Genomic DNA, 23,328 nt, shown 5'->3' with positions numbered 1-23,328 from the left:
TTATGCTAAATATTAAGCCTCTTTATTTGTAGTTTATTCGGAGAGTTTGTTGCAAAGTTAAACTTTCTTCTTGGTTTTTAACAGTTGTACAGAGGTATGGTAGCTGGTATTACAAGGACCGTCTAGGGCGTACCAGGGGACCTATGGAATTGATTACCCTAAGAACTGCATTGGCTAGTGGCATTGTCGATAAGGACACTTTTGTCTGGGGAGATGACATGGATGAATGGACACCAATTTGTATGGTAAATGGCTTGGACGAAGCAGTTAACAAATTTGATGGTGGGCTCTCACTATCCTGTCTTCTTGTAATTTTTAATTTTAGCCGTTTAAATAAAGAGTACATTTATGTTTCCATATAGAATAGAAGTCTGTTATTCTTGCAAATAAGTTATTGTATTATGTATCTTAATCTTTAATCTTAGCCAATTCACCGAATTACCCTTTTGTTCTTCTTTTCTGTTTTATGTTGTTATAAAAACAATTTTTGCATTTTGATTATCTGTTATTTGTAATTAAAAATGAGTACATTTATGCCACATTTTCATCCCTAGAAGTGATGTTAGAAACATGTTAGTACCATTGCCTTCCATTTTCTTTGTTCATGCTTGAATGGATTTTATGTTAACTCTCAAAAGTTTTGTGCCTTTTCCAATATTTTTGTTCATGAATACTCTTTATTTATTGGCTTTCTTTTTCTTTCAGTCAAATTAGCAGCGGCAGGAACAGCATTCGTCCACAAATTGGGATTGAGATTGCCTTTGGGGATCCCAGCTAAAGGCCGCGAAATGAAGACATTTAAACAGCTTCAGAAGGAAGGAATTGAAAGCAAGGAGCGAGAAAAAGCTGCAATAAGGGGGAATTGTGGAGTCTTGCCAGGGGAAATGATTCCAAGCCATACATTGTTTCTTTGGGCCAGTGGCACAGAGCTCACCCCTCTCATAGATAGGGATACTATGCCTAACAAATATATTTCCTACCAACAAAGGTTTGTCCCTTTATGACTTTTAATTTCTTTCTATTTACTTGTCCCTTCAATCTTACTTCGGAGTTTATTTATTCATGTATCTGGTGGTTCCATTATTTCTGATTTTGTAATTTGTGTGTACATCAGTCTAGTATTATTTGACAATATGGGCATGATAAACTTTCATATTTGTGGATTTGCTTAGAAACAAAATTTCTCTGTATTAATGTTTGATTTGTCATTTGTAGATATTCAAAGCTGATGTTTGAGAACAAAAGTGATTATGCAGGAAAAATGAAGAAAGAAAACATACATCTGATTAATTATATTGAGTTGCAGGGTTTAATATATAATGCAGAATTGTTATGATATTATATATAGTAGTACTTGTGTTAGAATTATCAACAGGAAGATTTTTTTTCTACTTAGATTAGTTTATATTAGATTATATTTAGCTGTAGGATTCTGTAATATCACAAATTAGAAAATTTTTGGATTTCGTAATTTCCAACAAGAAATTTTAACATTCTCTAATCATTCAGATCCCAATGTGGGTAAGGTTAGAGCAAATGGTAAAGAGGTCAGAAAGTTATAACGAAATCTTCTTCGTGGCAAGCTCAATTACGTAATATGGCAAAAAATTATAAATTTGGAAGTAAAGATATGCATATTCTGCTGGGAACTCTTCAGTTTTAGTTTTAATTTTCAGTGTGTTTTGAAAATCACTCTTATTTAACTCAATAATTTGAAGATGGATAGGTTCGTTTTGAAACACATCTTTTTCTCTTATGCATTAACTAATTGATATTCTCCTCTTCATTGATATAGATATTTTGCTGATTAGCAATCACGAAAATCACTAGGTCATATTTTACATCAAATTTCCATGCCTTCCACTTGTAGGTGGATTCTTCCAAGGTTTGATGCTTCTGCATTTCTTGTGGCTTTGATTTTGTTTTGTTTTGCATGCCACATCATCACAATCTCCTCATAATTTTGCTTAAGATGTATACATCACAATTTTGGGTTCCATCATTTTCCTTTTTGGCTCTTCTGTGATGCCCCTTTCTAGTACCATACTTCATTTGCTTTATAATTCATATAAGATCTATAATTGCATATCTGATATCTCTTATCCATCGTTTGTTCTCCTACTTATAGATGTCATTGCTAGTGAACAATTGCATTCCTTTAGCTAATAATTAATCTAGTTGTTTATAGTTAAGATTTAATTATATTCTATAATATATCATATCTAATATCAATAATATTATATAACTTTTAAATACATTATTGCTTATATTTCTATATATTTATTATATTCTTAAGTCAATTAGATAAAATACCTATTATATCAATAATTTTAATAGATACTACCAAATTATTATATTAGTGAATAATAACATGTTTAGATTTAAATATATCCAATAGTATATATTAATGACATTTTATATTATTTATCTATGTATTATAAATAATATTTGTATTTTAAAATAGATTGTAATAATTATATTATTTCATTAATCTTATATTGATAATTAATTCTCATTTCCTGTTAAAACCTATTTCGATATTGGGGGCATCACAATCCTCCCCTCTCAAAATTTGTCTATCCTCAAGCAAAGACAATTTAGAAAAAAATTTCCACTTTAAGTTAGTATCCACAAAAATATGATGTAAGAAAACATAAGCATATATTGAGTATACATATTGCTGCATAAATACACAAAGTAGACACGAAGTAGCCACATGAATGCTTGAAGACATGAAGCATACACGATCCTGTTATTTTGCAATTTTTAGGGTTAGAGCAAGGAATTACAAAATTTACTTTCTTATTGTTCTTGATCGTGAATCAACAACCACAAAATCATTAGTACACATTCATATATAAATTTCAAAGAAAGGTGTGTCATGATGAATTTGGTTCAAGCTAAATCCGTGCTAAGCCCAAGAGCAGGACTTTGACCCTCTTGGCCTCGGTGGCAAGTGTTAGGCATCCACACGAGGTCGTATATTAAGCAGGATGCTTGTTTTCTTCCATATTTATGCTTTATCTTGATCTAAGCTCAAGGGTGGGACTTTATCCCCTTTGGCCTTGATGACAGATGTTAAGCATTCATCAAGGTAGTCTACTTAGATAATCAATATATCCTTCTAGGTTTTGTAGGAAGAACTATAATAGGGTGCCTTGTGTTAGTAAACAGATTTGTCCTCTCCAAAAAACACCTTTACAATTGACTCTTGAATACCCAAAAGACAAACTCACTTTGAAACTAACAATAGAGTCACTTGCAATTATCTTGTCAAGTGCTCTCTGAATTTTGAAATGAAGGTACAGCTCCCTCCTTTTGATTTACAATAAATGATTTTCTGGTTATGTCTTTAACCTAGAAGGCAATGAAGGAATACTAACATCCATTCATCAACATGACTGAATATTAAAATAAGAAAAAGATGGACAATTTTAACTTCCTCCCTCAGAACCTTTAAACTCCAAAATACGTTTCCAATATGCAACAAAGGAAAGCTAAACTTTCACATGCAATTAATATCCACAAGAACATGAATCACAGTAGAGTAAACAATAGTATCTACTCCAGAAAGTTTAACATAACATATAAAACTGTAGAATTTTATATACTTTGCCACAACTTCAGAAAATATATGCAAAGTTTTAAAGCATAGAATACTTAGGCAAAAGTAGTTCTGACTTAGTATTCTATGGAGAGATGAACTTTTTTGATACAAGATTGAAAAAAACTAAATTGTCTTCCTCTTCCTTCAGAAGTGCAGACTCCTTCAAAATGGGAGGAACCCCTTTACAATAGAATTTCCTATTTTTAAAGAAATCCTACCCAAGTGGTTTCTCAACTACCCTAACTCCCTTTCTTTTAAAATCCATTTTCCAATCCCGTACAACTTTTCCATAAAACCCCCTATTACATTAATAATTAATTCTTTCAAGAATTAATCATTTTTAAAATCTCTTTCCAATTTACCCTACCAATACTAATTACAATAATAATAATTAATTCTTTTAAAAAAGAATTAATTATTTTAAATCATTCTTTTCCAAATATAATTCTTCTACTTTCACCCTCATATTATAATTAATTCGTTATAGAATTAATCATATGAGAAATTAGAGTAATGGTTTAATAATTAATGACTTTGCATTTAACTTGAACATATTTAATTCATTAAAGAATTAAATAATATAAATGCAAAATAATTTGTAAATTTTAAAAGTTTCTAATTTCTCATGTTGTTGAGTTAAGAGGGGAAATATTTAGGATTCCAAAACCCTAGCTAACATTGGCTCTTTCTGGGGGCTACATTCTGTGCCGGGATGCAGAGAACTCCAGAATCTCTGTTTGCTATTGTCCAGTGCTTAATTCCTTGGGCTGTAGAGTCATTTATAATTGTATTCTCATATCTACAAATTGTAGGCTCTTTCCTTGCAGTACTCTATAACCTCCTCTTGTGCTTTCTCCAGTGAAGTAGGGTTCTGACTCATTCACATTTTCTTTTTCATCTAGTTTCTCCCCTCAGGCTCAAGTACATCACCAACCATGACAAGTGGAAAAGATTTTAAGCCATTTTTCCCATTCAAGCCCAATCTCAATATTATCCTTCAATGAACTCTGGAATATTATCAACTGTTCCATTTGAATGACCATATGAATCCAACATATAAAGGAAATTTTCTGTATATGAAAGACTATTAGAAGGAAAAACTGGTTGTCTTCCATTTCTTCTCAAGTTTGTAGCTGCTACTATAGTTGGCACCTTCCCCAACACATGGGTAATCTGCTTGTTCCTAACAGACTTTGAGTTGTAAAGATTTTTGACCCCATTAGATGAGCATCATGAGGCATCGTTTGTATGATATCCATAAGTCCATCAGGTAGCGTTGAGTGTTGAGAAATAAAAAATTCCCAATCTGTTAGTTGAGTTGCAGATGGTAGGTTTCCATACATTAAAAGGTAAGCCACCTCAGGAAATGTGTTCTTCTCAGCTAACTTTTCAATTGGATAACCTCTATATTGTAATATACCTTCATCTCCATCTATGTATGAAATAGATGAACAAACAGGAGCAGTAATAAAATAGCCTGAGTCATATAGCTTCAGTCCCATGTCATCTCCATCTTCAATGTAAGTTGAAACATTCTCATCAAGGGCAGTTTTATTAATAAAACCATCTTCAGCATCAGTTGCAACTCTATGCCCACGTGTTGAATTATTATGTCCATTTACAATAGTTGCCTTCGGTTTAGAAGTCTTCTCTTTTTACAAATCCACTTAATAGGGACTGGAGTAAGAAGAGAATTAGTACAATTATTATTTGCTGGTTCGATCTGTATCTTAAGATCCTGGTGCATGCTAATGCCTAGTGAGATGGCATTATTAAGAGCAACTGATCCATTTGGTGGATATTGCAACAGACTGAGCAAAGCTTGATGATATGTCTGCAGTGCCATTGATGGTCTAGCCATCTGACGATCACAAGAAACCATTCCAGCCTTAATAAACATGTTTACAAATGTTGCCTGACATAGACCAAGAACACTCACAAAGAGCAAATTTTGAACCAGGATTCCAAACAACGTATGTCCTTGACCGATCACTTTGGCTAAGAACCTTTGCAGAGTGATCCTTCTAATTAAAAATAACATCACTGTCTGCAATTAAGAGTGCCTTGCGCCATGATGTGGAAGCAAAATTTTCATCTCTGGTATATCCACATAGATCATTTTCTACTGAAAATTGATCAACCCAACAGTAAGCATGCACCTCATTAGTCAGTTTGTGTACCGACCAACCATGCTCGTTGATATGTGCTCACGTCTGGCAAAATTAACATCCTAGATTTTAGTAGAGAATGATATGCTTCAATCGCTGCACAAGTCTCCTGACTTGCAACAGGTGGAGTCCTCATTGCAGTAACCCACATCTCTATTCTTTGCATCCACATTGCTTTGAAGTACTCCACAAAGGCACTATGGTCTACAAAATCTTCCATAGCATTGATAACATTTGACCCACTCCATGTATTATACATGATGTGCCTAAGGTGCTTCAACATCTCTCGTTGTATCTCAGGTTTGGAACACTTCTTTATAATATTTCTATGCCATGCATAAGTACACGTCAAAGGCACAAGAGAATTGTGCACTGAAACACATCCCTGATTACAGAAATTTGTGTTGATGCGTCATCAATAATGAAGCCATTCAATCCCCATGTAGAATCCTTTGCACGAACTCTATTGTGAAGTGTCCCCATCCATTTGTAAACATCGTGACTTTGTAATCTTCCAACAATGATCCATGCAATAGGAATTGCAATTTGGTTTGAATCAAAGGCAAGAAGTGTATGAATTGGTTACTTAAATTTCTGGGTTCCATAACTGGAATCCACAGCTATAAGACTGTTTTTTTTTTAAATGTAGCATTTGCTGCAATTGCCACTCTGTTTGAACTCCAAGGATGAAAGCATCAATATGAAAGGATTCCTGGTAGTAAAAACCTGATTTTGATGATTTTCAAACCACAATTTAATGCTCAATGCATCATCTGAGTCCAACTCATGTGTAGATCATCTAATGTTCATATCCATTGTGCGTACAAAATGACGAGAGAGGAAAGCATCACGATTGCTAGGGCCACCTTGCTTCTCTACAACATTTTTGTGATTTTGAACTATACTCTCCACAGATATTCCAGCATATAGCATTGGCGTTATCTGTTGCCAAAGTTCTTCTGAGATGTAAGCAGCATATATTGCGAGTGTTCCAATGGGCTTAGTATCAAGTGGTCCATGGCAAGGAGAACCAGACTTATCAACATGCTTCTGTTGGTTGTATATAATTAGAGCAAAAGATGGTTGAGCATACAAATGTTTCACAATAAAATGGCACATACAACCTCTCTTTGTAAGTGGTCGCCCAGCGCTACTTTTCTTCTTTGATGGTTTAATACACTTTCTAGTAGGCCTTGATGTTCCTCCTTTCCTGTGATCATTAGGGCCATAGCAACACCAATACCTGTAAAACATCTTGATCATATACTACAAACATACTACACACATATATACCACTGCATACCACTGCCAACATATATACCACTGCCAACATATTACTGTTGAGTAATTAAAATTTGAAAATCCATCATCTGTTACTTCCCCAAAACACCATCCGCGGGCATCATGATTTTGGGCTTGTATAGCTGCATATTTTTTGCAACCAGTTGTGATGATAGTGCAGGAGATTCATTTTTTCCGTCCCTATCATTTTAAATAGGTTGCTAACCCTAGAATTTTTCGGGTCCAACAAAACTCATTCATGTGTTACTGCATTGATCATAATAACTCTGCATACAGATGCCTCAATATCTATTAAACCCATTCATAATCTGTGGAATGAAGATTATTTGAATGCTTCGAAGTCTCCAAACAATAGATATATTCCTTTTTCCAAAGATATTCTTTTTTTAAACTATAGTCTGGCACTAAATATTTACCCACACATTTAGCCTTCGAAGTATCGCTAAATGAAGCCCTTGAATGTTAATATTACTGTCCACATATTCCATTGATGACAAAGATAAATATTATTCCATTATGCCAACTCATCATCATTTAGTTTTCAATGAACCCTAATTTTTGAAGTGAAATGTCTAGAGCCCATGTAGTTTTAAAAATATATATATTCACTCCATTAATGCAAAAAGCCATTGGGTGACTTTAGGGCATTGTTATATTTCAATGCATGGCTCCAATAACTTTGGACAGCGAGGTTGGGTAAATCCAAGATGTTGTCAATTAATGGTAGGGCCTTTATTTCTTGGGGTTTTTCAGAATATGGATTGACTCAAGGGGAAAGGGAGGATTCAAATAGGATGCAACTTTTGAAGGGAAACAACAACAAAACAGGAAACAAACTCAAGCCAAAATTGCAAAAAGAGGGCGGTTATTTACAATGGAGGGGGGAAAACCCTAAAAACTAAATGTGACCATTTATAGGTTGGAGAAAATATGAGCCTTTCCGAATCAATTCTTGGAAAGATGAATGCATATTTGGTTGAAGGGAAAGCAACATGACCAAATTAAGGCTCATCTCATCTACGAAAGATATACACATGGGAGGAAAAATAAATAAAGAATTACAATCTCCTTCATTTTTCAAATAAGTATCTTTCGCGAAGGTAGATGAAATGCCAATAAAGGTTTCCATATCTTGAATTTCTTGAACTTTTGATTGCTCATGAGATGTTTCCATTGAAAATTGCTGCATTGATTCCTCCAAAGAAAGATAGTGTAAAAGATTTGCAGGAGGCTGAAAAATATGTGAATCTTTTTCTTCCTCTTGATTCTCCCCTGAGTTCTCTTCAAGAGCTTTTTCTTGTTCATGCATCATTTCACCAATTTCTTTTTCTTCACACGTCTCCTGTACTTTTTCTGGCTCTTTCACAAGAAATCTTCTTTGGATGAGGATAGCACCATAAAAAGATTTTAAAAATGCTACTCGCTTTGCCACGCCCTTTGTAATTTCTTGGATTGGATTTTCTCTGAATGGAGGAATAAAAATAAACACATTGACATCATCTTCATTTCTTGCAGGAATCCAAACCTTCAAGATTTCCGGATATCTTTGAAATACCTTCTGGTATTCATCTTCAATAGAGTCGCCAACCTCCATCCTAGGGGAGGTAACCTTCAGATTTCCAAGAAAAGAAAAGCACTGGAACTTGCTTTCTTCCCTAGTAGAGTCGCCAAAAACTGTTAGTAAACAAATTTGTCCTCTCCAAAAAACACCTTTACAATTGACTCTTGAATACCCAAAAGACAAACAAATTCAAAAACTAACAATAGTCACTTGCAATTATCTTGTCAAGTGCTCTCTGAATTTTGAAATGAAGGTACAACTCCCTCCTTTTGATTTACAATAAATGATTTTCTGGTTATGCCTTTAACCTAGAAGGCGATGAAGGAATACTAACATCCATTCATCAACATGACTGAATATTAAAATAAGAAAAAGATGGACAATTTTAACTTCCTCCCTCAGAACCTTTAAACTCCAAAATACATTTCCAATATGCAACAAAGGAAAGCTAAATTTTCACATGCAATTAATATCCACAAGAACATGAATCACAGTAGAGTAAACAATAGTATCTACTCCAGAAGGTTTAACATAACATATAAAACTGTAGAATTTTATATGCTTTGCCACAACTTTAGAAAATATATTCAAAGTTTTAAAGCATAGAATACTTGGGCAAAAATAGTTCTGACTTAGTATTCTATGGAGAGATGAACTTTTTTGATACAAGATTGAAAAAAACTAAATTGTCTTCCTCTTCCTTCAGAAGTGCAGACTCCTTCAAAATGGGAGGAACCCCTTTACAATAGAATTTCCTATTTTTAAAGAAATCCTACCCAAGTGGTTTCTCAACTACCCTAACTCCCTTTCTTTTAAAATCCATTTTCCAATCCCGTACAACTTTTCCATAAAACCCCCTATTACATTGATAATTAATTCTTTCAAGAATTAATCATTTTTAAAATCTCTTTCCAATTTACCCTACCAATACTAATTACAATAATAATAATTAATTCCTTTAAAAAAGAATTAATTATTTTAAATCATTCTTTTCCAAATATAACTCTTCTACTTTCACCCTCATATTATAATTAATTCGTTATAGAATTAATCATATGAGAAATTAGAGTAATGGTTTAATAATTAATAACTTTGCATTTAACTTGAATATATTTAATTCATTAAAGAATTAAATAATATAAATGCAAAATAATTTGTAAATTTTAAAGGTTTCTAATTTCTCATGTTGAGTTAAGAGGCGAAATATTTAGGGTTCCAAAACCCTAGCTAACACCTTGTTACCCAACCCTAGGCCCAAGGGCAGATCCTATAACCCCCTCAGGCCCATATCATATAGAGTGGTGTACCTAGTGGGCCTCACCATTCCCCTTTATTGTAATTACCTCACTTTGGTCATTACTCCCGAGACAGTGCCTTTTTATTATTTAACTTAAGCTCATTCCACTGCAGGTGTTACCTAGTGCCCTTGTATGATGTAGCTCATGCCCATTCCATTATAGGCCTTACCTTTGCCCTCGTATAATGTAGCTCATGCCTATTCCACCTTAGGCCTTACCTCATGCCCTTGTATGATGTAGCTTATGCCCATTCCACCGTAGACCTCACCTAGCTCCCTTGTATGATGTAGGTCATGCCCATTCCACCGCAAGCCTTACCTTATCTTGTTTTTAATAAAATATATAATGTTCTATCTACATATCAAACCTTCCCCTTTCTTTGTATTTAATCCACTTGGGATCTTCCTCTAGACGTCTAATCTCGAAAAAACAAATCAATCTTAAGATGAAAATCTTAATGCACTTAAATAATATATATTTTATTTTTAAAAATAGATAAATTCATAAAATTCATCTTAAAATTCTGAAATAAGTGAGAAGATAGACTTATCTTAATGTCCACAATATTTTTTGATATTATGTAATTGTTTCCTTTTATTTTTCCTCCAAGTCTAGAACGCTTTATTGGAATGACTAGCATCATCTTTCCCAAACCATAACATTAGAGTTATTTGTAGTGATTACTAATAATTGATAAGTAGGAGATAATTTCCATAGCAAATCAAATTGTGATATTGCTATCAGGATTTAATTGTGTGATTTTTGAGTCAAACTCATTGACCCATGTTTCATGAGTAGTGATTCAACATGAATCCATCTCTCATGAGAATAAATGGAACACTTAGCACTCATTGGATCTAGGTGATGCTCATAGGGGTGAAGCACCGAGACTTCTTGGGAGGTCACCCAGCCTAGTACTACTCCAACCTGAGCATGCTTAACTATAGAATTTCCTCCATGGTTAAACCCAAAGCTTGCAACCCCATTTGCAAAACCTTCACCAAGTGTTGTGCCTTATGAACCATTCATTAGAAAGCCCCTTAAGCTCATCAATTGATAAGTAGGAGATAATTTCCACAGCAAGTCAAATTGTGATATTGCTATCAGGATTTGACTGTGTGATTTTTGAGTCAAACTCATTGACCCATGTTTCATGAGTAGTGATTCAACATGAATCCATCTCTCATGAGAATAAATGGAACACTTAGCACTCATTGGATCTAGGTGATGCTCATAGGGGTGAAGCACTAGGACTTCCCGGGAGGTCACCCATCCCAATACTACTCCAGCTTGAGCGCGCTTAACTACGGAGTGAATATTTGCAAATAATCTCCAATGAATCTTTTCACATGAACACCATAATGTTCCCGATTTGTACTATGATTTTCCCCTGTCTATTTCATATAAAAATCTTTGAATATCATGACTGATTCTTCGATTGTATACTCCTCCAGTTTCCATTTCTCTTGTTTCTAATCTTTACCAAATATTTATTGTTATCACTAATCACTTTGCTAGCCATTGCTTTCATCTCAAATGTGTCACAAATTATCAAATAAGTTTATTCCAATACTTCTCGAACATTAATATTCTCTATGTTTTATGGATAATCTCCAAATAATTTCATTTACATCCCTCTCAAAATCCATCTTTAATTGATACCTTGATTCAAAGTCTAAGTGCTTGTATAATAAAATTTTTGTAGTGCATAGTTCATAATATTGAAGTGTTCTTCCTTGATCAAAAGATTCCTAATGATCCTTCTCCATTGACTCTCATGATTTGGACCAAACTTTTGATTTTCTCTATCCAGTTCATTTGTTCAATGCGCGAGTATCAATTCCTTTATTCCCATCCAACTAGCATTACTTTGGATTCAACAATTCCTTTTGATAGGGTCACACCACGACAAGGAGCTCCTAGAAACTAGTGTCGAGCTTCATACCACAGCAAGCATCTCATAAATCTTCTATCAGTACCAACCGACCACGATGGAGATATTTATAGTTGATCCATGACGCAGTGACAGGTGCATCCATAATACTATATATATATATATGAAGATTTTGATCTTTTAACCAGACACTAGTCGTCATAGACTCTACTTCCTTCCCAAACAACAAGTATCGTAAATAGACATGCATTTCACTTTTAAAAAAAGTCATGTCTCATACAAATAGTTTGAGTATGATTGTAATTGATAGAAACCCTCTTGTAGGGTATATTTTTGTGCTCGATGTTTACTTGATGGTACTGTTTGGCATAAGCACACTATTATAAACTCATATAAGAATCATACTTTAGATACTGCGTCTGCTCCCTTTATCAATCACAATGATTGAATTTTCGTTTATTATAAATAAATCAAAACAAAGTCTTTAGTTTATATGTATCTTGTTAATACAATCTAAGAGTCTCCAATTTAATATCACAGGGGCCTTAACCAATTTGATTATATAAGTTATCTTTGGATCCACCAGTAACACGAAAAGCAATTTGCAGAATGATTAATTTCTATCTTAGTATTGTCCAGCTGTACTTCTGGTATGCAATTTGTCTTTGGTGTTATACGGTGGGTGATTCCCTCTGCTTATTATATTCCTACATATATCACCGCTGGTATAAAATTTTAAAGTGATGAGTAAGCAACAAGGATTTTGATTGGAGTCTTTTGTTTTACAATAATGTTTTGTTAATGGAGGTCATATTGTATATTGATTCCTGATGTATTTTCTACTGTTAATTACGCCCTTTAGTCCTTAAAATCTGTAGGAGTTTGTTGTCTATCTTGTTTTTTTCCTTCTTTAATCCTTTAGGCTGGCAGGAACATGCTCTGATACCACTTGTAATGTCCCTTTCTAGGACCATACTTCATTTTCTTTATGATTCATATAAGAACCATAATTCCATATCTGATATCCATCTTTCATTCTCCTATTTATAGATGTCATTGCTAGTGAATAGTTGCACACCTTTAGCTAATAATTAATCTAGTTATTATAGTTAAGATTTAAATATATTTTATAATATATCATATCTAATATCAATAATATTATATAACTTTTAAATACATTATTACTTATCTTATATTTCTAAATTTTTATTATATTCTTGAGTCTATTAGATAATATACCTATTATATTAACAATGTAAGTAGATAATGTCAAATTATTATATTAGTAAATAATAATATGTTTAGATAAAAATATATCCGGCAGTATATATTAAAGATATTTTATATTATTTATCTATCTATTATAATTAATATTTGTATTTTAAAATAGATGATAATAATTATATTATCTCAATAATCTAATATTGATAATTAATTCTTATTTCCTATTAAAACCTATTTTGATATTGGGTACATCACATCTTTTGGCTTCTTTGACTCTTGTTTGATATCGCTGCCACATAGTGAACTTCTCTTTTTGCTCTAGCATCCATTGTTTGGTCCTCATGGTTCTTTGCATGATAAGCAATATGTTGTTCTTCTAAGTTCATTTCTGTTATCTTCTTTCTTTCCTGTACTAGAATGATTCTTTTTCTATGGAACGGAAGATGTCTCATAATGGAAACAAGATTTTAGAAATGCAATCCTTTTTCCCTTTTTCAGTATCCTGAGGCCTTGGTTCTGTTTTTTCCCCAAACTTCCTCATTTGTCATGTCAGGTCTTGACTGTGAATGAGGTCAATGGTTGATATGATATTCTGTTAATCATGAGTGGCCTTACGTTTGTTTCACTTGGATTGATTTCAAAATATAGTATATGGGAGCTATTGGAAGATATTGCAATAGGGTACCTTTTAGTATTTTTACTGAATGTGCAGAAAGCAAAGGGGAAAGAGTTTAGAAATTCTAATCTACTCCTAAGAGTAATGACTTTGATCGACAAATTCTTGAATAACCGAGTTCACTTCGCCGATTTAAACTACAACTAAGCGAGATTCAGTGCAATCTTCAAGGGACTATGCAATTGATTTCATACCACCATGAACACCATTAGAACAAACAGGGTATGTGAATGATAGAAGTTAAGCATACATAGAGATGGGATTCAGGTTAACTTTGCATGACAACTTACAATCAGTAAAACGTCAAAAGTATGAATTAGGGAATTCATCAAAACACCATTGCATTCTCATCTGAAATCACAATACCTTAGGTAACAATCTAATCTAAATGAGGGAATAATGAAACCAAGCAAAAACCAAAATATATCAAGCAATCACCATGAAACCAAAAATGAAAATTCTATTACATTGGTAGCTCTTAGCAACAATCTCGAAATTCCACTGCTTCCAAATGACAAATGAGGCCTTTATATAGGTCCACGGCTACAACGAGCAGCTCAGATTGAAACAATAACTGACGGCCCAAATTATATCACCTCGGCCCTATTAGGATCAGGGCAAGGAAAATAGAATCTTCATTAATGCAAGGGTCCACATTGAACATTCAAAAGGATACCACCATAGAGTGGGTAAGACATGCCCAGTACACATGTCCATCCAGCAGCATAGTGACATGAAATGAATGCCTGCCATGAATTTGTAGAACACAATTATACTACTATGGGGGGGCAGGGGGTTGTTGTGAAGGGTGAATTACGAGTATATAATAACCTTTTCAACCAATTAAAATTTGATGATTAGGCTACTGTCACGAGCATTTCATTTTAAGATCAGCATCAAATGTAAAAGTACACAAGAGACAACACACAAGAAGTAATGTGGAAACCCAATGTGGGAAAAACCTCCAATACAAAGGCTGCTAGGAACTACATAAACCAGTCTCACACCTTTTCTGTCCAATTACAGTTTTAGGGCTTAAACCCAAGCAATCTCCAAATCCCGTTTAGAGCTACATCTCTTTCAATACATGAGCATCCACTCTACAATATGCAGGGCTCCAACCTTTACAACTCATCAATTTGTTAATTTTCTGTTACACTGAAATGGTTATCAAATTCAGCACAGACATTTCTGTATATCAGATATTAACAAGAATTGAATTATCTGTATATGAGCATCTTTATACAATGAAAAACAATTCTGTAGAATCTTGTACTAATATAAGAATCAAAAGAACACTTTTAGTGTTTACAGAGATATGTATAAATATTAGCTGTCCTTGTAAAACAGATATTCTAAGGTTGCTAATTAGAAATATGCATGTGAGAATATATAATGAACTATCACAGCTTGCTTTTCACTGTCTTCTTGTTCACTGTATGTTTCCTTAGTCAAACAATAAAACTCATAGTATCTTTGTAGTTTCAGAATGCAGGGAACATAGCTGTAGATAAGAATGTAAAACTGAAGTACCAAGTAAAGTTTAGATACCTGAAGAATATTAGATCTATGGTCTTGTCTTATAATAACTTGCAGAAGATAATCAAACCAACTTCCCAGCACATCATCTGACATGAAAAATCTCAGTGGACTGCTACAATTTCTTTCACATTCTCTTTTTATTTTCCTGTCAGCACCATCTTCCCTTTGTTTAATTCATATAATTACAGACTGATGTTTTTCCTTGTTGCAAAATATATTTATCTCTTATACACACCTCCTTCGGATGGTGAGGTTATGGAAATATATAACTCCTGCACAGAAGGAAGTTTTGAAACAGGTTAAACCATTTGGAGGCTACTTAAAACTCGTCTTAACTTATTTCTCATCAATTTGTCCTGAGAGGGCGTTCAATGTTTTCCAATAATAAGCTATGAGATTTATCACATAGGCACATTATTAATAAGAAAGCTGTCAGGCATATCAAATTCAAATGAATACGCATAATTCCTTTAAACAATTGGCGGTTCACACTGATGGTTGAATCTGGTGACACCTGTCTGTAATGGCCCTCCTCAAATCTGCTCTCAAAAAATGCTGATGAAAGCTCAAGGAATTTCATCAAACAATTCACATGCAAGGGACGTATGACTAATATAGTATTTCAGCTGGCTTTAAATGACTCTTTTCAATTTGCATCAATGAGAATCTTGTGCTAGAAGACTCCAAATGGATTACACAATGGCCTAACATGAGCGTGCTACTAATTTTGACAATATTCAGTGCATGTATATGCTCTAAGCATGAGAAATGAACACCTACAGCCAACTGGCATTTTTACAAACAGTTGGTATGCAAACTAACTAGCTGATAAAGAATGATATTAAATTGCTTAAATGACACCAGCAACTATTATCTTCTTAATTGGCAATGAAATTTCTAATACAATGCTCATGAAATATGGCCAAGACTTTTGGCATTTACATGGATTACAAAATGATAATGTTGGTATAATGCACACTTACAGCTGAAAATTATAATACCTAAAAAACCAATACTAATAAAGGGACTTGGTTGTAGACGGCTGTAAAATAATTTTTTTCAATGCTACCCCTTCTGCTTTGCTTTTCCGATTTGCTATTTCGAATTGCTTTTTCGGATCTGCTTTTTGAACTGCTTTTTCGGTTCTGCCTTTTCGGACTGCTTTTTCGTATCTGCTTTTTCAAATTGCTACCATGTTGAAGCTCAAGACCATATCTTTCAATTGCGTCAAGATTTCTAACTTGAAGGGATTTTGTCCTTCAAACTATTGAGACATAATCTCCAGAAATTTTTTCAATTTTTTTGATATTTCCAAGCATGCTAAAATAGAAGCTCTTCCATTTCTTTTATAGTGTTCTCACAAGAGCTCCATCTTTCGTTTTCTCAATGTGGGATAAAAGATAACTCCTTTTATGTAACTTATGTCTCCAATGTGTTATAAAATAAAGGGCACTCTTTTAATTTAAATATTTCCCACAAACTATAGTCTATGCATTAATAAAGTTAAATATTTAAATTTAACTTTATAAAATAGCTTTATCAATGCATAACAAATCTTATCAAGGATAAACAAGTCTTCTTGTCGATTTTAAACAATTACCATTGACATACCGCTGCCACTGGATGTCCGACCATATCCAAGATGACTTATTATAAATAGTAAGTATGCCCAAAGTTGCCTCAAAACCCCTCAAAAGACCTACAACTGAAACTATCTAGGCCAAATGGCCTCTAAGCCCCTTTAATGTCCTGGTTAGCCTACGGGACCGTGGGGAAATAGGCTAACGACAACATCATGCTATGAATGCTAAAAAGAAGGAAGTTTTGAAACAGGTTAAACCATTTGGAGGCTACTTAAACTCATCTTAACTTATTTCTCATCAATTTGTCCTGAGAGGGCATTCAATGTTTTCCAATTATAAGCTATGAGATTTATCACATAGGCACATTATTAATAAGAAAGCTGTCAGGCATATCAAATTCAAATAAATACGCATAATTCCTTCAAACAATTGCTGGTTTGCACTGATGGTTGAATCTGGTGACACCTGTCTTAATTAACTGAGCCCAATAACTATATTCAAAAACTCACCAATTGTCATTCAGAATGAACAGAAATGTGCTATTTGTTCCCACATCGGGTTAAAGAGAATTCTATACCAATCACGAACTCAAATAAGTGTTTATTGATCTCTATATCTATCTATAGGTTTGTAGAGTTCCCTGTCACTGTTCTGAAAATTATATAGGAAATCACTTGCTGTTTCATTACTGACATGCCATGATAATGGGACCAATAAAGAAAACATAAACGCTGCTCAACCAATCATATACTTTCGATACCTCTTGAAGGACGATAAATACAAATATGTTTCTGGCATTAGCGTATACATATTTTACAAATGCAATTTGGACCAGACAGGATGCTTAATCATTTCCTGCAACTTACACACACTTTGCATTTAAATAACAGATTCAATGATAATCACTAGCAGATGCCTTCTTTGATGTCTGTGTTCAAACTACCCAAAATTTGGTAGGTCATATATATATATAAAACTATTTGTATATTTTGAAACAATAGCTTTAACTTCTCCATGCTTCAACTTAAAACAATACTTAGATCTTGACATATATATACTATTTATATATTTTGAAACAATAGCTTTAACTTGTCCATTCTCTAACTTAAAACAATACTTGGATCTTGACATCAATGATACTTTCCAATAGAATTAAAAGCATCGCCTGCCCGGAATAGCCTATAATTGTCTGTGTCGTTAGATTGCTTGGAATTTCTTTATATAATTAACTTTTTGCCCTGTTCAAAAAGCAGGCACCAGGGGAAAAAGAACGGGGTAAGAAAACCCCCAGTGCAGCTTGGGACATAAGCATTTTTAACTACATTAAAAACAATTGTCCCATATTTAAATGGGGTCTTCGAGAAGGTATACCTTCCCTTACATATATAGTTTTTAATTACAACTTCTGTCATTGCTTTCAATGACCATCTAATTATATTAAATAATTATATTAAATACATGCATGACTGGTTTAAATTGAGCCTTTGAGAGGGCATACCTTCTCTTACATATCTAATTTCAATACATCTTTCTCTCTTTAATAGTCTTATAAACTTTCCTCTTGTCAGTGTTTCTTTTTGTCCTCCGGCAAATCTCAACCTATTACTAAGATCTTTGTTAGGCATCTATTTAAATATAATAAGTGTACTAAACTTATTATGAACCTATACAGTATATAAAACCAATTCTGTATGATAACTAATGACTTCTGGAAATGATTCATATCCTTATATTTAAATTTATTTCATTTATTGATACAATTAGCAGAAAGAGAACTAAAGATTTTAAAGAAATAATCATATATAGGATACAGATATAGCCAATTCAAATCAGAGATTTATGTCTGATCTTACCATATTCTTTCCTTTGAGATATAGTGGCCCTAAAATCTCAACTTAAATGTGAGGGTGATTATCAAGGCTACGATAGCCGAAAAGAAAGAACCGAATTCAAGTCATAACCTGTTGAAGCTATTAATTTTAAAATTGTTAATTCTGTGAGCAACTCTGATAATATAATGATCTGCTTTTTCAGATCGAATAGATCTGGTAATGCATTTAATGAATTAGCCTTTAGAAGACATTTACTTTATCTTCCAGATCAGCGTTCCATTTGGGAACATTTTCCTAATGTCTTAATTGCTTACATATAGTTAGTTTAACTAATTATTAGACATCTCTCAAGGATGCTGATTTGGATAAATTAAATATGTTTTAGAAAGAGCTGACCTAGAAAGGGTCATGTCCTTTCTAAGGACATGCCCCTGGGGTTTACTATAAAGGAGAGGCAAGTATGTGGATAGAAGACACACATTAAACACAAACAAGTCTGCTCTTCTAGCATTACTACTTTGAGTGATTTTATATCAAGATTAAAATCGATTTCCAGAATTATATACCATTCTCCAAGAACAATTAATATTCCATCCAGAATATCTAAGGACCATTCCCAGCAAGGTTGAAGGTAATATATCAGTATTTTACATTAGAATTTGCAGAAAACTTACATGGTATCAGAGCTCTGGCAGTCAAACCTTGGCTCTGCAAATTGATAATCAGATTTAAAACATATCTAGCAAACATCCTTCTACCTTCAATGGCCAATGCAATCAGACCCGAAGATAGGTTTGATGGAAAAGAACACTTCGTTGAATGTAAATTCAGAATAATGATGACTCTTGAAGATAATGATGTAATACAGTTTGTTGATAAGGAATCCAAGCAACGTGATGCTGATACTCATAAAACTATCTGATTAAAAGAAATAGAAAAGCCATGAAAATCATATTAGATGGAGTTAAAAATGTAATAGCACCTATGCTAATGAAACATCAGACAACATTTAATATGATGAGTGCATTATTAAATGCATATGAGGTTAACAATGCAACTAGAACCCTTGCACTAAAAAGACAACTAAATCATATAAAAATAAGGAAAGGAGAATCTATGAATTCATACTTCCTAAGGGTGGCTAGTCTAAGAGATGAACTTGCAAGTATAGGGACTATAATTGAAGAGAAATAGCTGTCACTTATGGCTATAGATGGGTTATCAGATTCATGAGAAACATTCTTACAAGGAGTAAGTGCTAGAGACAAGCTCCTAGACTTCAATAGACTTAAAGTAGATTGCCCTCAAGAAGAATCTAAGCAACTTAAGGAAGGACTAGAATTGAAAACTGGAGATGAAGAACTTCATGTTCTCAATACAAATTCTTACAAAGGAAAGAAGAAACACTGTAAGAAGAAGGCCCCTCAAGGCAATAATAAATCCAAGAGGGACATATCTAAAGTCAAATGCTTCAAATGTGAGAAACTGAGACATTATAAGTCAGATTGCCCTTAGAATATGAAACAAGTAGTGAATTTCACAGAGGTAACTAAGACAAAAGAGACTATGATCCTGAAAATTATGTACTGTGTTCAGCGCTATCAAATGAAATATCAAGCAAAGCATGGGTAAGTGATATTGGATCATCTCGACACCTTACAGGATACGAAGAAGTACTAGACTCAATATCAGAAGAAGTTACCATAGGTGATGATTCCACTCATTCTGTCAGAGGAATAGGGCGCTGCACCTTGAAACTGAAGTCGAGTATTTCTCTTGTTGTTGGTAAAATCTATATTGTAGCCGACGGGTAGAATAGTATTCGAATGGTGCGTAATGGTTGAGTCACCCCTTCGGGAAGGTATATGTACACCGTCCGAAAGGGACTTGGTAATCATTATTTTAATAATCAGAATTGTAATCAATCATATCGAATATTGTAGTATCTTCTGCATACATGCGAATAATAAAAGGAATACTTCTGTGTTGCATGTTCTTGTCTACTGTCTGAATGCATTAATAAACCGTTTACCCTGTACGGTAAACATTTGGTGCCGTTGCCTATAAGGACCAGGTGCTATGAATTTCGAATACATTGAATAAAGATAGAAATAAGAATCCAGAAGATGATAGCATACATGTGGCATGGGAAACATTAAACCGCACACAGCAAAGCGACTAGAGGCACAAACTCCAACAACTCGCTGAAGGGTACGACAGTGGTGGCACAGAAGGTGACCACGGTACCATGGGAGCACTGACAAACGGAGTGTAGTCACCAAGTCAATCAAGGGAGATGTTTATAGAAGAAGTTTGAGAAAGGCGAAGGGTGATTGAAGGAACAAAAGAAGAATTGGCAAACTGGTATACGCCAAGGGGGAATCCGGACGGAAGGGAAAGGACTAGCGCGGCTCGGAGTGTCGAAGGAACTCGAGCGTGGGGTGAATTCTTGGTCCCTGATACACCTAACAAGCAAATATAGTTTGATCGAAACAACCAAGTCCTTGAGGAAGCCTTCACACCACTTGAGAACGTAGGTATCTGTAACGCGAATGTTCAGAGCGGTACGGGAGTACAGAACAACATGGGTACAAACAACAACACACAACAAAAGAAAGAAAGGGTACCGATGGCCGATTCAAATGAAAAATTACTGAAGTTTAATGGTGACGGCATAACAAATCTAATCAGACATTGCAAGATGTGCGAAACCATATGGATAGCAAATGGCGTGACGGACGAGGACGATTGGGTCAGACAGTTCTCAGTAACCCTATAGGGTGTGGCAATTGATTGGTTTTTGGACGCCGACCTCAGAAACTGACTACGTGGGCAGACATTAGAAAAGAGTTCATAGTAGAGTTTCGATTGCTACGAGATGATAATGAAATAGTAGCGGAGATATATAGTACCAAACAAGGAAAAAATGCAATAGTCCGTGTATATGCTAGAAAGCTAAAAGAATTAGTAAATAAAATGGAAAGTAAGCTAGCAGACGGGCTGAAAAAGAGATGGTTCATAGGACTACGCCTAGAGTTAAAAAAAATGAAGATTGTACTGCCATCGTCATACACTGAAGCATATAATCGAATGATGGACTTAGAAAGTGAACAAAAAGCAAAAAAGAAGAAAAGAAGATCATCTGACTTGGATGAATCCTCTTCTGAAGATAGCAATGGTGATGAAAAGGGCAATAAGAAGGTTTGAGCTCTCCAGAAGGATATGATCAGGATGATGAAAGAGTTTAAGAATATGCAGAGAAGAAATAGCCAGAACAGAGAAAACGAGCTATGGTGTACAGAATGCAAGACAGAAGGTCACACTAAAGGATCCTATTCGAAGAATCAATTTTGTGATATCTGCCAAATTGCGGGACATTCCACAAGGGAATGCCCGTTCAATATGAAAACAAGAGGGCATCAACAAGTGCTCCTAACACAGGAAGCATCCATGTCATGGGGGAACGAAAACACAAACAATGATGGTGCCACCTCAGGTGGGTATAGAAACAACAGAAGGGGACAAAACAACAACACCAACAACAACAATAATAACAATAATAACGGAGGCCGCAGTCGAATTCAATATGATGCAAATGGCCAATCGATGGTTCAATGTCGGGCATGCAACTTGTGGGGCCACTTTGCATGAAACTGTACAATGATGAACACACCGAAGTTGTTATGCAGATGGTGTGGTCTTGGAGACTATGAAGATGCCAAGTGCCCGAAATCGAAATCAAGAGTGAATTTGATTAGCATCGAATCAGGAACAGACGAAGAGGAAGTCCCGGCAATTGCACGTGAACAGGGAAAGCTGTACCCAGACCCGATGGAAGAAAAGAAGAGATTGGAAGAAGCACAGGCGAAAATTGAGAAAGGGATGCAGACGGAGAAATCAAAAATGAAGAAGGGGGATATTATGGGTACCTCAATGAGCAATTGCGCAGAACAGAACATCATAACGCGGATATTACAAATTGAAGTACTAGTAAAATTAAATGATCTGATCCTCACAATGCCCCAACTATGAACAACACTCACAAACATGGCTCCGACTACTAAACTACCAGAAGACCCTAGGAAGGAGGAGGAAAGTGGAACAAGTGCAACAGACCCAATGCTGCTAGCTCTCACATCAGGAAGGCATCCGACGGTTGTACAAATGGGTATATTGGGAACAATCCTCTCAGACACAATTGTGGATGGAGGTTCGGGGGTAAATGTCATACCAGAAGATACCTGGAAGAAGTTGGGATAGCTGACGTTGTGGCCACCCACGTTTCAATTGCTAATTGTAGACCAACATGGCATTAAGCCTCTAGGGATCCTGATGGCACAACTAGTGACTATTGGAACACAACCTTCCTGCTCGACTTTGTAGTCATCTCGCTAAAAAGAAGGGGATGTGATACCATTCTTGGATGAGGATGGCTTGTACAAGCGAAGGTTAAACATGATTGGAAGAAGAATACACTATCAATGAAGAGTAAAGGACGAAGATTCATTATTGATTTACACACACAAATAGTGGGAGAAGAAGCCAGATGGTCCGTTTTAGAAGGAGAGGACGGAGGTAAGAAGCAAATGGAATCGGATGAGGAAGGAGTCCTATGGTTGGAAGGTGGATCGAAGGATGACA

General features: G+C 34.7%; 1 protein-coding gene across 1 annotated transcript in view; it reads left to right on the top strand.

The window, feature by feature from the left end:
- LOC149553829 (histone-lysine N-methyltransferase ATXR3-like protein) overlaps nt 1-23,328 on the top strand; it is a 104,150-nt gene that overhangs the window by 37,908 nt on the left and 42,914 nt on the right. Inside the window, exons 2-3 of the mRNA XM_089789179.1 lie at nt 85-282; nt 706-988. Coding sequence (XP_089645305.1) covers nt 85-282; nt 706-988 — 481 coding nt within the window. The remainder of the gene's footprint in view (nt 1-84; nt 283-705; nt 989-23,328) is intronic.

This window comes from Cupressus sempervirens, chromosome 6, assembly GCF_028749045.1.
Source record: "Cupressus sempervirens isolate cs-2001-9-10 chromosome 6, ASM2874904v1, whole genome shotgun sequence".
Taxonomy (NCBI): Eukaryota; Viridiplantae; Streptophyta; class Pinopsida; order Cupressales; family Cupressaceae; genus Cupressus; species Cupressus sempervirens.
The sequence above is the reverse complement of the archived record's forward strand: the minus strand, read 5'-3'. Positions and strand labels throughout refer to the sequence as shown.